Raw genomic sequence first — 16,573 nt, forward strand, 5'->3', positions numbered from 1 at the left:
TAGCTTGCCTTGCTACTCCCTCCCCCTCCCTCCCATGCAATTGAAACTCTCCTGAACGCACATCTCGTCGGTTATTGGTTGGAACACTTAATTTTGCCTTTGAGTGGTTGTGTGCAGATCTCAGAGCCTAGGCTGCCTACAGAGACACGTTTTTTTTACGGCCTGCTTATGGGGCGGGCAGCTAGCGGATCGTTAGGAAAGATTAGATAAATGTGATCATTTATGTTTGGGCCTTTTTTAGGCCTGCAATCACTGATACAATCTTTAAACTGAACTTCAACAGTATTAAGCTCCAGACAGCATTATGGTTAACATGTCTCAACATTCAGGTGTCATCCATGAAAGCATTTCAGCAGCATTTCCTCATAAACAAACATGATCTCCGTGTGGCAATATACGCACAAGAGGAAATGGACCTATTTTACAATAGTAACAGTAGCATCATAAGAAAAAGTCAACATAAAAAATGCAAAACAAAATCAGTGTTTTTACCTCATAATAAAATGAAAAGACATTACACAACCTCAAATGAAAACCTGTACAACATAACTAAACATCATGATCTCATAGGCTTTGGCTGTTGAAGAACTACCCATCAGTGTGGCAGTTTCATTAAAAGCTGCTGCTCCCTTTTCGTCTTTGCTTTGTTTTGCACGGCTGTGCTTTAAGCTTCAAAATAGATTAGGAATATAGGAACTGAGCACCATAGAGAGGTTGGTTTTCATAGCAGATAGTAGTGTGACATCCTTTGTGACCTCTGTAACCTGTAGATTTTGGCACGCGAGAAACAATCTATTCCTGTGAGTTGAAGTACTGTGTGGGTTTCTCACAGACAACAGCCATTCATCAAGGTGAGAAAGAAAAAACAAAAAAGAAATAAAAATTGAACTGAATTGATTTTTTCCCTTTCCTGAGCAAAATCACTTTCTTCTATGGCATATTTCCCATTAAGCTTTTTTCATCCAGTTACTCATAGAAACTGGATGCATCATGGACGGTCCTGTGACCGTTGGTAACTACGCACGTTCCTTGTTGATAGTCAGAGACCATACCTAGTAAGCGTACTGGGACTCAGACAACTTGTGTTATCTCAAAACTAATCTTAAATCAGATAAAACACACAGCAAGCCTCCCACTTCAAGGATCCTAAAAAAACATCTGAAGCATCAGCATGAGGACCTCTTTCTGTGCCTCTGTCCCTATATTTCAAGTGCACATTCATGTTTTTTATTCATATGAATTCCTTACCATAACTATTTATTGTGTACACCTGAAAAAACTGAATGTATGGAGGGAATAAGGGCACAAACTAACCACTAGCTCACACAATTCATTCATTTATGTAGGCCTTAACAGAAAAATTCAAGCACTTACCAGGACTTGTGAGTAAGGGTTCAGATATTGCACAAGCCCTGGGTTTAACAGATGTGGCATGTAGGAGCCATCCTACAGTACAAAGTCTGTCATTAAGCATGTGTCCAAAATATTTGGACAGAATAGAAATCTGCTGATAGCCTAGCCTGGCTCAACTCGAGCCCATTTCTCACCAGCTGAGATTTAGCTGGGGTTACGGTATACGCACCAGACACCAGACAACTGAGGCCAATGATGGGAACTTCCTCTCAGTGACACCCTGGACAGACCACAGCCTCTGCATCAGTGTTAACACCAGGCCACAGATAGATGATCTCAACCCAGTGCAGCCCTCGTTCCCATGCCCTTGGGCAAACAACACCACTCTCTGTGTCATCCTTGAATTTCCCCTTGGGGATCAATAAAGTATCTATCTATCTATCCATCTATCTATCTATCTATCCATCTATCTATCTATCCATCCATCTATCTATCTCCAGCCTCGCCGTGCCTCTTCATAAAGCATGTGTACATGCCCTATACAGCGTTACAACACACACAATCCCACACACAGACACAGAGAGTGAGCGAAAGGCCCCAGTGACCTTACCAAAGGTCCGCATAGCTATTTACAGGTAGTAGCTATGTATATTTTACATTATATATACAGCATATATATACACACACACACCTATATATATATATATTATATACATGCACAAGGTGTGATCCAGTGACATATGTAATGAGATGCCTGTGATGTACTGGACACCATGTGATTATTGGATAATGAGGTGCTTCTAAGTTGAATTGTAGCTGAATGTCAAAGCTTGTATAACATTTCTGTTGGTTATTGCGTCAGACAACTATGAGCCTGAGATGTATGATGTTATTATTGTTAAATGAAACCTATATGTGCTTTAAGTGATGTGGGCAGAATGAGGTCTCTAAGGTTAAGGGCTTGGATTGCTTTTCAACTCATCAACATTTTTTGTCAAAGCTTGTAAATGACAAGCTTTTGACAGCATTACATTACATACATACATACATTACAAATATGAACCTTTATGCTGAGAGGAATCATCCATGTTTTCAGCAACATCTCCAGTCTTTCAATGATGCATTTTCAAAATGAAAATAATTTGTGGTTTCCACTAAGAAAATATAACTGTTGATTTATGATGGTCACTAGCATTCCTAGCCATTGTCATTGTCACTTGTGTGCAAAATGTGAGCATGGGACCATACAGTCAACCAGCAGGGGGCAGTCTCTGCTTAGATGCTATATGGTATGGACATACTACATATGCACTCCAATATCATCATGAATCAAAAATATAAATCAAATTAGTTCCACAATCAAGATGTTACTATTCATACATATATTTGATTCCACCAAATAATAAACAGAGTTACCTGCCCTTCAAAAGCTCAGTGTAAGGAAATTCCTCCTATGCAAAAGTGGTATGTATGTGGCACCCACTGGAAGACAAGCCCGAGTGGCATGAGAATGATGCTAATGACAGGGCATGGGCTGAGGGGTGGTGGAAGTCTTGTCTTCTTCTCTTCTGCACACTGGGCGACCTCGTCTACTATCTACTGGAAGCCTCGACGGGTGGAGCCACCGCCCTTTCCGCATCCTCAGTGCCCTCGTCCACGTGGCCTCCAGCGACTCCAGGGACTGGAGAGGGGGATTTACTGAGACAGCAGAGAAAGAGAGAGAGAGAGAGAGGGGGAGGGGGGGGGAGTGAATCAGGGAGAAATGATGGGAGTGCAGACAGCAAGAGTAGGGTGAGAGAGGGAAGGAAAGGAGAGAGAGAGAGGAGTGAAGCAGAAAGGGAGAGAGGGGAGGGAGGAGGGAGGAGAGAGAGAAGGCACAGAGAAAGGGGGAGGAGGGAGGTGGGCATTGGAGAGAGAGGAGAGAGATAGTCAGCGCCAGCAGACATTAATGGATTGCAGAACAGCATTGGCACGACACATCGCAGAGAAACACATCAAATTCCCTTTGACAAGCTCACCAGAGAAAAGAAGACAAATGGATACGGTGTGTATGTATGACAGAGAAGCAAAGACTCCAAGGGGTTGAACAGCAGAGAAAAGAGGGGAAATACAGAATAAAGAAATAGAAAGAAAACAAGACTGAAAGGAGGCAACGGTCAGTGAAAGCCCAAAAGGAGGACACTGAGACAGAGGAGAGAGCAATGACCAAGAGATAAAGTAGCAGAGACTAACGGCTCCCACACACAGTTGCATGCATTGCAGTGCTGGAGATGCATCCCGTTCACTTTACATGGGCTTACGTCATCCGTTGCCGAACTGAATTGTGGGTCTGCGTTGCTCCCGTCGCTCGCGTTGAGAAGTTCAACTTTTGCTGCACCGACGGACGGCACCAGGCAATCAAATTACGAACAAGCGAACAACAGACGGCACCAGCCAATCAAATTACGCTTTTACCTTAAGTCATTTGCATAGCTACCGTCGGGAACACCCACTGGCATGCGTTGACGGAACGCAACTGTGTGTGGGACAGGGTTGTGCAAAATTCCAGAATTGAATTCCAGAATTGAACTGGCTCTTAAATTCCAATTCAATTCTTGAATTTCACTTGCATTTCAATTGAGGTAGCAAACAGGAAGCAGAATTGCAATTCGAATTTTGCACAACCCTGGTGTGGGAGCCGTAACAAGGAGAGAAAGAGGTGCACAGAGACATTGAGACAATACAGGGAGATATAAGAGACAGACAAACAAGGAGAGAGAGAGAGAGGGGGGGCAAAATGAGAGAGGTATAAAGATAGACAAAGACAAAATCTGGGAAACAGAGAGAGAGAGAGATACACTGATAGACGATAGACAGGTAGAGAGATAGACAGAGAGAAAGGGGGAAACAGATAGACATTCAGGGAAAGAGAGACTGGAATACAGAGAGAGAGAGAGAGTAGACCGAAGAGAGAGAGTAGACAGAAGAGAGAGAGAGAGAGAGAGAGAGAGAGAGAGAGAGAGAGAGAGAGAGAGAGAGAGAGAGAGAGAGAGAGAGAGAGAGAGAGAGAGAGAGAGAGAGAGAGAGAGAGAGAGAGAGAGTAGGTACCTGTCTCCAGATTGGGTGATGAGCCTCCTGCAGGTCTCCATCTGCACGTCCAGGCCTCTCTTCATGCTGCACATCTCCATGTACTCATGCAGGTGCCTGTTCATGTCCGACTTAGCCGTGGCCAACTCCAACTGGACACCACGAGAGGGGCGAGAGGAGAGAGGAGAGAGGAGAGGGGAGAGTGGAGAGAGGAGAGGGGAGAGGGGAGAGGTTAAGGCTCACATACGCTCCCTTTCATATGAAACTAATTATGTCCATTTGAGACGCTGCTCCATTTTGTCTGTATCTGTAAGTTTCCAGAAAATAGACAAAATGAGGATGAAATGAATGCAGAATACGGAGTGAAGGCTTTGCTCGTATCCATATCCGTATTTAGCATAAACGAGCCTATGGATAACACTCACGCATCCATTGTACTATGGAGGGTTCTGGTTCCTGTCTAAGTAAGTCATGGATGGTGATGCTGATGCACATAGAACAAGACAAACAAACAGTTAACACACAAAACTGGACAAATGAGAGTTCAGGCATATAACTAGAGTAAGTACAGCAACAAAAGGGACAGGGATAACCAGACATACCTGGAACACAAGAATACACAGAAAGACACATGTGCTGCACAGACACTCACAAAAAGAAAGAAAGAGAGAAAGAGAGAGAGAGAGAGAGAGAGAGAGAGAGAGAGAGAGAGAGAGAGAGAGAGAGAGAAAGAAAGAGAAAGCAGTTGCCACAGTGTCCCACCTCAATCTGGTCTATGGTCTCCTGATACTCCTTCTCTCTGGATTTGAACAGGCACTCAGTGTCCTTAATCACCTTCTCCAAACACTCCTCCTGCTGTGGCAGACAGACAGAAGACTCACAAACACACTCGCAGGCAGCTACTAAGGCACACTAATCCAAAAAACAAAAACTACCTAAACAAAGTGTCAAACCAAACCAACTGATGCAGACTATCACAGGTGTGTGTGTTTGTTTGTGTGTGTGTGTGTGTGTGTGTGTGTGTGTGTGTGTGCAACAGACTATATACATAGAAAAGTATATACATAGAAAAGCGCAGTCATGACTCTGCCCAGTATCAAATTAACACAGATGGTCTGAGGTCATATAGTAAAACATAGGAAGTGATAATGTGTGATGAAAGTGTGATCAATGTGAATTCTATGAGCTCTTTCAGTATGAGGTGATGTTTGTGGCTGTGGTACAGGACACATAATATGCCTGTGCTTTTCCTTATTAGATTTCAGGGCTGGAATAAAAAAAGAATCCCAAACCAGGAGAGACAAGATTACACTTTGTAAGATAGATAGATAGATAAGACAGATAGATAGATACTTTATTGATCCTCAAGGGGAAATTCAAGGGTCTCAGTAGCATACAGACATAACACACAACATGCACTTTTGTTTCCACCAAAACCCTGTTTTGGCCAGCAAGTGTGTGTGACCAAGTGTCTCTTTATTTCCCCGAGACTCTCAAGGGCATATGTTAATCTGCCATTCAGGCCCACGTTGTTTATGTTATTAATAGACAATTGAATAGAGTGTGCTCTTTGGCTTAAAGGCGAGGCTAGTTGTGAGTGAGGTTGAGCTGGAGATGGTGTGAGATGGAGAGATGCAAAAGAAAAAAGAGAGAGGGAGAGAGAGAGAAAGTGCAGAGAGAGAGAGGTAAAGAGTACAGAGTGTGTAGGCTGCTGACGTGAGCTCTCAGGAGGGTAGAGGCATGAAGCTGCTTTTGACAGGGATTTTTGTTTTTGTTTTGTCCTGACAATCGCCATCTTAACAACCCTTTAATGGTTTTCCTTAATCTCAGCAGGACTTCAGTAAAGCCACATAAAAGCCCTGGATAATCAGGAGGGATACAAAGCTGTAGGACCTGGATTTGTGCTTCACCTCCTCCACAAATCAGCAATACACAGAGCAGGGGAGGATCTAAGCACTGTATAAGCTGTCAACTTGCACACAACACAGACTGATAGTGCGATTATCCAGAAGACACAGCCCATGAAGCAACCATATTGACCAGATAATGGCTCTAATGGCTGAAACATGTAGAACTGTTTTTCATGAGCTGTTTACAGCCAATGAACAACTGGTTGGTGACAGCTGCAAAACGCGCTGCATGTTGTACCAGGGATCTGTAAAGGCCTTCACAGTACAACATGCACTGCCAGGAGTCAAAAACTGTTAAACACAACAACATGACTATGACCATGAACAGCAGGAATCAACATCAACATAAACAGCAAAACATCATTTTGCAGTATGTTTGTACAAAACTGAGGGCACATCACTGAGAACATTTAGCGCAGCCACATGGCTCTCTTCCATTAACTTGCATCATAGTGCAAAGTGGTGCCAAGTGAGTTCACAACCGGCTCAATATTAGCTGGTTTGTATGCTAACTTCAGTGGATATCTGGCCAACACAGAGAGCGTAGGCGTTCTCGGCATTATGTCAAAACGGTTGTTTCTTCATATTCTGTTGATATTTCTGTCTTTTTTAAACGTTTTAACAAAAAAAAAAAAAACCTCCACATAGCATTCTTAAGATTTAATGCATTCACATGATATTCAGTGGGTCACATGACATACACAACTGACAATACTGGATGTGCGTACCTCCCCCTGTGGGTGTGTTTCAGCAGGCAAGGTGCATCCTGGGAAATCCTCCCACAGGAGAAGAGTCTCTTCTGTCTCCTCCCAGGCCAGACTGTCACAGTCATCTTCAAACTCACACTCCCTCCTGGTAAACACACATAAACAAACTGTTGTGACACTGTGGTTGACACATATGCAACCTACAGACCACAAGACCATGTTGCAATATTCACACAGGAAATCACGGCAGCTCACAATTCAAAAATGGGAAATTTACAGTCGATTGCATGATCAGGCTACTTACAGTTGACACAACATTCTCTGCATTTCCTCATTTATCTGATTGGCTGAAGCACTACAGATGTCATCGTCCTTTGCTCCACCCCCATCACTATCTGAGGTGCTCATTGGCTCATCCGTCTCACTGCCACTGACTGGCTGAGGGGCTTGTTTCCGAGCGCGACAGTTGATGGCAGACTGAGTGCTGGGCACCTGATTAAATGTTGGAAAAGCACCAGGCACAATATTAAAAACAATACAATTCCATGTAGATATTTCAAATTTGGGCAGCTCAGTTAAATTATGGCAATAATAACAACCATGATTATTTTGGTCAATATTTAGATCACAATTATTTAACACAATGTCTCAATGATTTGTAATCATCATTCATTTTCTAAACTTTTAAACATTAACAGTAGTTTCAATAAAAATAACAATAAAAATACATGTAAAAAGGATCATGTATACAACAGCTACCGCTGTAAAGCAAAGGGATATGCTGGATTTATAACAAGTTAAAAACAAGAGCATTGTTGCAAAATGGAAAGCAGCTTTGTTATATTTTCAATTATGTTATTTTCATAATTATTAGAAGTCATAATTGACGATTAATCGATTCATTATTTTAAATCTACCAATGTGTTGGAAAAGCAACCTCATCAAGGAAAAAAAACACAACTGCTGATTACCTGATATAATATTTAAAAAAAAAAATGCAAAATTAACTTATAAAGGGCACTACTTTTGGTCAAGGTCAGATGACACTCAAAATGGACATCACAGGACAAACTAAAATAGACAAAATGGACATCACAGCATGATGCCAAACTGCAGGCCCCACCTGACACAGACAGTCGGCCAGCGATGTGTGCAGCGTGCGGACTCAGTACCTGAAACATGCCCGTCATGTCCTCACAGTTCCTCTGCTGGGCCACATCGCACAAACGAGCTGTGATGTCGATGCGTCGGCAGATGTCCATGTCCACCTTCATCGCCTTTTCCTGGATCTTGCTCTCCAAGTCGGACAGATTCTAAAACAGAGACAAACAGACTTAAAGGTGAGGTCCATGATTCCAGTACAATACCCTGTTTGTCAAATTCAGTGACTCGATTTTCACGGTTGTCTATCCTGTTTTATTTTGTGTGTTCAGTGCATGTGCTTAAAAATGTGGCCATTTAAAGATCTGTCCATTTAAACGGAATGGCATCTTGACTCTACGTATGTATGAGTGCAGCTGTAAATGTTAGGAAACACACACACTATACATGTATGAGTGCAGATATAAATGTTAGGAAACACACACACTATACATGTATGAGTGCAGATATAAATGTTAGGAAACACACACACTATACATGTATGAGTGCAGATATAAATGTTAGGAAACACACACACTATACATGTATGAGTGCAGATATAAATGTTAGGAAACACACACACTATATATGTATGAGTGCAGATGTAAATGTGGGAAAAGACTGCAGTATGTATACAGCAGTAGTGTGTGCACAAGCAGTGAAAGAAAAAGTAAAACTTCAAAATAAAGAGCAGTATGCTGATTTTTTATTTGTTTTCAATAACACACATATGAAAGATTAAGTCCAAAAAGTCAAGCCAGAAGGGAGACTAAATATTAATAATATTGTAAACAAACAATTTAGATCCTGTGAAAAGTCACAGAGATAAAGATGTGAGTCTATGGGGAGAAATCCCATGTGTGTCAGCCAGTAATCGACATAAAGATTAGAGCGCTAGGCGTAAACAATTCTGGGAATTTCAACATGACCACTTGGAAAATGAGTTCAAATAAATACAATACAGAGAGTGTGCATGGTCCAAGGAGAGAGAAGGAGAGCTGAAGATGCAGGGAGACCAAATGTCTGAAAGCCGAACTAAGGACACACCACGCACGCACGCACGCACGCACGCACACACACACACACACACACACACACACACACACACACACACACACACACACACACACACACACACACACACACACACACACACACACACACACACACACGCGCATGTTGATGGAGGCATGTTATTGATCGGTGGGCCATACTGATGATAACAATCTAGATTAAGTTAGATGAAGATCGTACAAGGTTTTCTGTAAGGGGGAACTAATCCCACTCAAATGTGTGCATGTACATTGTTCTATACTGTCAGAATAACTATGTGTGTGGCCTTTCATGGAATCTGTATCTATATTTATTACTATTTATTTTTATAAATAGTATATATTTATTTATACACACACCACAGCCCGAACAAATGGTTCAACTATTGATTTAACCACAAGAAGTCAAACAGGCAAATGCACGAATGCCTGATGTTCCCACTTATAAATATTGTCACACAGAGTTTTCAACAACCCATAGCATGCAAGGCAGCCAGCTGTGTCACCATCACAGTGAAGGTAATCTGCCTCGTGCAGAATATTGTTAAACATGGTGACTTGCGTTTCCCTGTGTGCTGTGAAAGCTGCGGCTGGACACAGCTGGACGCTCTGGGAGACTCACGTTGCTCATGAGGCCCTTGAAGAGGACGAGCTCGGCCTTCAGCTGCTGGACCCTGAGCGCAAGCTCGTCCTGGCACACCTCGCTCTCCTGCAGGTCCTGTGGGCAGAAGGACAAACTGCGGTCAGCACGACAGGACATTACAGTGGACATTCTACTCTATGGTGCGCACTGCGCAGATCTCATATGAGACAGCTTAATTCCAACATCTCCAGTTCTGTGCCCAATTCCACCAACTCTTTTTCAAAAAAAGCTTATAAAAAGTTGAGAAGGGAAGGAGAATGAAACTCCACAGAATGATGAGTCTCCATCAGCACATGAACATGAGACTCACAGTCATGGACAGTGGCTGTCATATTACCAAATGGGCTTAACTTTGTTGGAGCAGACTGTCTATGCATACTGTAAGTAAAGTATAGCAAATTTCAGACCTGTCTGACAAAATAAAGTATTATCTTATCTTATCTTTGAGAACATAAGAACACGGTAAGAATGGACATACAATACATGTTGAAAACCTGGCTCAAATGAAAACAGCTATGCGTGTCCTGTTGGCTTGTTTAACCCACTTCACAGTGTAGAGAAGTCCAAAATGATTGACTCTACATTAGCATTTGAATTGGATGAACCATTTTCAACCCATAAGATCTTTACAAAAATGGAAATATTGCTTTTATCCACACCAGCTATGATGTCAGAGTACGCTCATATCATTTAGTTTATTACAGCTCACAAAGCACAATTAAGTCTACAGTACTCTAAAGTGCTATAGATTTTGTGTTCAGCGTTTCAGCGTGAGAATCACAACAATGATTCAATTCAGATGGCATGGCAAATAGAGAGTTGCAGATTTTGTGCTGTTTGTCTTTAAAGGGATTTATATTTGCTTGCAGTAAGAGGCCATAAAAACATGAACCAATCCATAAAAACCCTCGGGCCAAAGAATCAGAATGTGGGAACTATAGGAACTAGTATAAAGTGGGAATTTTCTTTCTGGTGCTAAATTCCAGAGTTCAGCATTTTCTAGTAGTGAAAACACAGTGAGTTTGTATGACAAGAGATGATGTGTACAGTGTTTCCATGGGCTGACAGGCCGGTGGCAAATAGCAGGCGCCAGCTTCACAGCCACCTGTCATCGGAGCAGCTTCACCGATTCTCAGTTTATTGGTAATATGGAGAAATTTAAGATTGAATGGGTAAACCTCAAAATCAATCATTCCCCAAGCAACTCCCTCTTTGAACAATTATTATTAGAAGATTACTAGGAATGTATGTATTTATCTATTTACAGTGTTCCTCAGAGTCATGGAATTTCTGGAATATCATGGAATTTTAGTCTATTCCAAACATTTTCCAAACATTTTTGTGCCATGGAATTCAGGGAATTTTGTTGTAGCAATTTATCATTTTCTTGCCAAAGTACATTAATACAAATATATTTCTACGCAGAATTTGTGTATATCTGCTTATTAGCTTTACTTGCTTGAGTAGCCCAACTGTGTTTATTCAATGGCCATTTATTCACCCCCCGCTCTAAAAAAGTAAAAAGATTCTTGACGGCAACATGGGTGCTCTGAAATCATTGGGTGGTATATTACAGTATACCATTCATTATATAGGAAGTCATAGAAATTCAGGTTTTTTGTCAGGGAAAGTCAGAGAAAAGTCATGGAATTTTACATTTGAGTGGGAACCCTGTATTTATTTATTTAGGTACCCTGTACCTGTTTCTGTGTTGATAAACATAAGTGTACAGAGTTTCACTCACAACTACAGTAAAAATTACTACCACTTCCAGAAAGGATGGCATCACATTCACTAAAACTATTCGTAACTATTCATTTGGCAGTACTTCCACTACTTCAGTAAATCTTTGTATCTTTTCCAAAACAGTTTCCAATGTTTAAAACGGATTCCAAAGTTAACCTGAGCCACGGCATCGCTGTCACCAAAGGTTGTAAACAACAAACAGACTAACATAGGATCAACACACCTTATCCACTTAACTGATTCAGCCCTGGAGCCCGGAAGTCCAAAACCTGAGTCTAAAAAAGCCTCCCCCAGTGTATTCCTTCCTGTTACATCAGGTGCGAGCATCCCTAAGCTGTTAACGTGGGGGCACTGGAGTTAATCAGATTCAAAGTAGGAACAGCTCAGGAAACTGTGCCAAGATACTAAGGAAGGACACCGCAGAGTATGCAACAGGGTGGAGGCCATTGCACCAAACAGCTTAATTACAGATTAATAAAATAGTGTCTGTGTGAATGTGTGTGCAGTGTGTGGTGTTGGTATCTGAGTTTGTTAGAGAGAGAATAATGTTTTACTCTGTACCTCTTGAAGATCACCAATTCTTTGTTGGAGGTCTACACGCATAGTGTACTCTTCTTCCCATCTGAGAACAACAACAAAACAAAATGAAAAACAAACTCTTAGATATAGTGAGAAATTAAAACTAACAGATCTTTTCATTTAAAAATGCTGTGATTTAAAATTGAACAGAACTTTTGTTTCCAAAAGACATGTTGAAGTCTTAGATACTGGAATTATGAAGTGTTATGTTGATAGTACTCTTGTTAAAACACAAATGAAACATAAAAAAACAGTCCTGACCCTTCTAATGACAACGAATTTGCTGATGAATTGTATATGGCATGTAAATAGTCTGTGATGGCAAATAACTTTCATCATAGGTCAACACAGCAAGAACAAGTGTGTTTGTACTGTTTAGACAGCGAGAGAATGATAGAAAGAGTGCCAGAGAGAGAGAGAGAGAGAGCTTGGCCGTGGCTAGTATTAACCGAGTTAGCCAGCTAGAACCACTCTGTCGTGCTTGGCGAACATGACTTTCGAGTGCTGGAGCACAGTAGCTGCATTCAGAACTGAGCGTACAGACAGAGCACAGTCTCTTCACGGCACGCTGCACCCTTACGTAAGGCCTGTTTAACATTCAGCAAGTTGCAGCATTTCTTAAGCTCGTTAGAACGAGTTCGAGGGATGAGAGGCAGGTCAAGGCAACCCATTACTAACACTGCCGAGCTGCCAGCTCACAAGTTCACAGGGAGAGATGAATGAGTCAAGTGGAAAGAGGAGAATAAAACACATATATGGGAGAACAACAGGAGAGTAGGAAAATGAGGAAAGGGAGGAGATTGTAACATTAGAGAGCGGTACATCAAAGAGAGAGCTTTAACACTCATTTACTGAATCAATCAAACCATGGCACCATCGCCCCATTGAAACACATGATACATGATAACAGTACAAACAGTCCTGTTAGACCCACATGTATCACATGCACAGATTAAAAGGAATAACATATCAAAACAACTGACCAGAGAGAGAGAGAGAGAGACAGATGAAGAGAATGAGAGACAAAGAGAGAGAGAGTGAGAGAGATGGAGAGAGAGAGAGAGAGAGAGAGAGAGAGAGAGAGAGAGAGAGATGGCGTGATGTGGAGCCACCAGCAGGTAGCGAGGGCTAGAGAATGTGCTGCAATGCAGATACAGTGTAGTAGCGACACAGTGGTGCGCACGGGAGAGGCCAAGCCAAGGGGAGGACGGCCAGTAGAGAGAGGGGGGGGAGGCAAACACAGCAACGATGGAATGAGAGAGGGTGGTGGGGGGTCCCACAAACGGTTGACAAGAGAATAATGGTGTAATATGCAAAACAGAGAGATCAGAGAGAGGACACAAGAGAGACACAGAACAGGCTGAAAATGAGAGAGAGAGAGAGAGAGAGAGAGAGAGAGAAGAGAAGAAACAGCAGACAGGCATAGACAGAAAGAGAGGTAAATGAAATCAAACAAGAACTGCTTTCATGTAGCAGAGCAGGCCCTTAACAGCACTGTTTGTACTGGCTCATAACATGCACACCTCAGCAGGAATGCGCCTATTCATAAAGCACCTATAGGGCCTGCAGACAAACTATGATGAAAGTGTCATTGTAAAGCAGGCCTAGACCCATCACAGAGAAGGCCTGTATGTATATCACATCTGTCATTGTAAAGCAGGCCTAGACCCATCACAAAGAAGGCCTGTATGCATATAACATCCATGACTCACATCAATCATTTCAGGGATGTCAAAGATGTTTCACCTACTTCCAAGCACAAACCACCATTCCTATTTTTCCCTTCACTGTTTCACCTCTCTCTGTACCCATACCATATGATTTTAGATAATAATATCTAATAAGATAGGATAGGATTACTTATAGGAGGACTTTGATAGGACCAAAGTCAATAAAAGTGGTTCTGTGTGTAGCTATATGATTGAGGCCAATGGTAATATGTGAACTGTCATAGCAAATGTTCATCTCTTCCCCATCAGTGTTCAGTCCTAAAGATGAATAGGCAGAAAGGGTAATGGCCTTATAATGATAATCTTCAATTCATTCACACGCCTAATATAGTTACAGGGTTACAAAAACGCTAACTCATACTATATATGACCCAGATCAGAAGTACTGTTGGTTATTTGTGATGCAACTGTGTGCAAGAGCAAGTTCAAAAGTGCAGCTGTTTATTTCTAATGATAGCATATCAATGTCAGCTGCCTGTGCCTGCGTGCCTCCCTGGCATACTCATAACCTTATGCTGTGAGGTTGGCTACTGTAATCGGGGCAACTAGTGGTAGGCCAAATAGAAAATGTCGAAATGTATCAGATATTTGAGCAGATGATCACACTGAACTAAAACTAAAGATAACTTGTGTTATAATGCGCAACTTTTTTAACAGTTCATTATAACAGTGCAGAAATGCAACTGTGACAATACAGGCCCTCTCTGTTCAAATAAAAAAATCTATTTAGCTGGGCCAATTGCTTGCTTTGTGCACTCCAAACTCGACTCCAACTAACCATTAGATTCATCGGGCTACACAGGCTAAGCTAATTCCAGTATCTGCAATGGTAGAATTTTCGGAGCTGCTTATGTCCAGCACTGCGCGAGTGGACAGCGCTCTGGGACTGAATTTGCTGCTAGTGCCGTGGCCGAGACAGATGGCAAGTTTCTGCTGAGTTCGCTGCGGCAGTGCTTTGACTGGTCTGCAAGTGCAAGGTGTTTACAGCAAGACCTATAGCCTACAAATCGATCACTGGATAGGACCTTCACAGCTGCACGTTTCTGGCAAACCCATTTCCTTACTGACTGTAGTAACACCGTTTAAATAAATGTTAAGCTAAACACATTTAGGCCTACCTGCGTTTGTACTCATCCCTCTCACGCTTCACCTTGCCCAGGACATTGTAGAGGGCCCTTATCTCTGGTGTGATGGTGTCTATCTGGACACCGACTCCATCAGGGTGGACCCATGACACACCAGGACTGGTCACCCTTGTTTCCAAGCCCGATCCAAGTTTTCGGGTATGGTTATATGACCAAATGGTGCCTGGTAGAAATCTTGGTGGAGGATTTGGCGAGGTCCCAGTGTGGGTACTGACGCTGCTGACATTTGGCGCGTTGTTGGAGTTGTTGGTATTGGCGGAGGCCTCTGTCGGAGTTGACAGGCTGATAGTGATGGTCGGATTCGCGTTCGAATTGGTATCTTGAGTGTTTAAAGTTGATGTTTCATCGTCACATTTATTAGTTTCCAGTTTGAGCACGGAGGTGAGAGGCGGTGTAAACAAACTGGTCGGGCGTTTGGCAGCATTGTTGGTGTTTAGAAAAGGGAGGGACCCGGGTCTCACTGGGATGGTCCCGACAAACCCGGTCTGTACACCAATCTCCCTGGTATGTCCCCTTCTATCGTCACCGCATCCGTTCTCTCCGCAGTTATTTTCAAGTGCTTGTTGTAATTGTTTCTCCAAAATCTTGTTACGCCTCTCTAGTTCGTGGACCTTGGCTAGAAAACATCGGAAACGCAAATTGAGGGTCTTAAGGACACTGATGTTCGATCCCAGGTCGTTTCTTAAAGCCATAGCTGCAGGGGGTTGCGCTGCTGAGCGGTGGAAGGAATTATTTAGATGCAGGTATGCCAAACCTGACTGGGAGGATGCCGTCAACTCCGGCCCAGAAAATGAGATGTTCTCTAGACCCAGCCCTGATTGCTCCCCGAGGATGATAGATGGATATGGACCACCTAGAGCAGCTTCGGGCAAAAGGCCCGATGGCGAATCCGGATGACTGGGTCCCTCTTGATTTTGTTGCTGTTGTTGTTGAAGAAGCGCGTTCCCTCCCAACAAAGGATTCATGCTACTGTACAACCTAAAGCGCTGCAGATCTGGCATGAACACTGGCTATGAGGAACAAGCGACTAAATGAAATAAAATCCAACAACAACGTAGCCACTGTAATAAACTTAACGCCCACGAGATAGCTATCATTTACATTTCATGTGGTTACATAAGCAGCCCAAGTAATAAATAGCCTTACTGGTTTGTCGTCTGAAGAACTCTGAAACCGTTCAGTACAATTAGCCCTAGGCTACTCGATTACCGTGGCTTTAAATAATACTACGCAAGCCTTGTCTTTCGCACTGACATAAAACCAAAAATAAATCAAGCGTGATTTTGCAAAGCGTTCAATATATACAGCAGATAAAGAGAATAAAACCGCACTGTTCTATGAGCATCGACTTAATGAAATGAAAATAGACTGCTCAGCTGAACGTGCATCTGCCTTGACTGGCTGAAACGAAGAAAGCTGCAAGGGTGAATGCAGCATGTGGGATATTCCCGTAAAGACTCAAGTAGAAGGCGCATATTTATTTTAATAAGCCAATTTGGGAC

At 42.4% G+C, this 16,573-nt stretch overlaps 1 protein-coding gene across 1 annotated transcript; it reads right to left on the reverse strand.

Annotated features, from left to right (window-relative positions):
- Positions 1 to 112: 112 nt before the first annotated feature.
- Positions 113 to 16,468, reverse strand: iffo1b (intermediate filament family orphan 1b). Its single transcript, XM_048261419.1, has 9 exons — positions 15,045 to 16,468; positions 12,179 to 12,239; positions 9,851 to 9,946; positions 8,209 to 8,349; positions 7,341 to 7,528; positions 7,058 to 7,181; positions 5,182 to 5,274; positions 4,441 to 4,571; positions 113 to 3,051 (listed from the first exon to the last, which is right to left on the reverse strand). The coding sequence occupies exons 1-9, from the start codon at positions 16,070 to 16,072 to the stop codon at positions 2,946 to 2,948; spliced, it is 1,968 nt and encodes a 655-aa protein (XP_048117376.1). The 5' UTR covers positions 16,073 to 16,468; the 3' UTR covers positions 113 to 2,945.
- Between the last annotated feature and the right edge of the window lie 105 nt (positions 16,469 to 16,573).

Source organism: Alosa alosa, chromosome 13 (assembly GCF_017589495.1).
Source record: "Alosa alosa isolate M-15738 ecotype Scorff River chromosome 13, AALO_Geno_1.1, whole genome shotgun sequence".
Classification (NCBI taxonomy): Eukaryota; Metazoa; Chordata; class Actinopteri; order Clupeiformes; family Clupeidae; genus Alosa; species Alosa alosa.

Excerpts from the sequence above, each read along its gene's own strand:
- iffo1b (XM_048261419.1), bottom strand. The coding sequence starts at position 16,072 with ATGCCAGATCTGCAGCGCTTTAGGTTGTACAGTAGCATGAATCCTTTG. Across the intron at positions 7,182-7,340 it reads CAGAGAATGTTGTGTCAACT|GAGGGAGTGTGAGTTTGAAG; the intron begins GTAAGTAGCCTG and ends TGTGTTTACCAG. Across the intron at positions 5,275-7,057 it reads AAACACACCCACAGGGGGAG|CAGGAGGAGTGTTTGGAGAA; the intron begins GTACGCACATCC and ends TGTCTGCCACAG.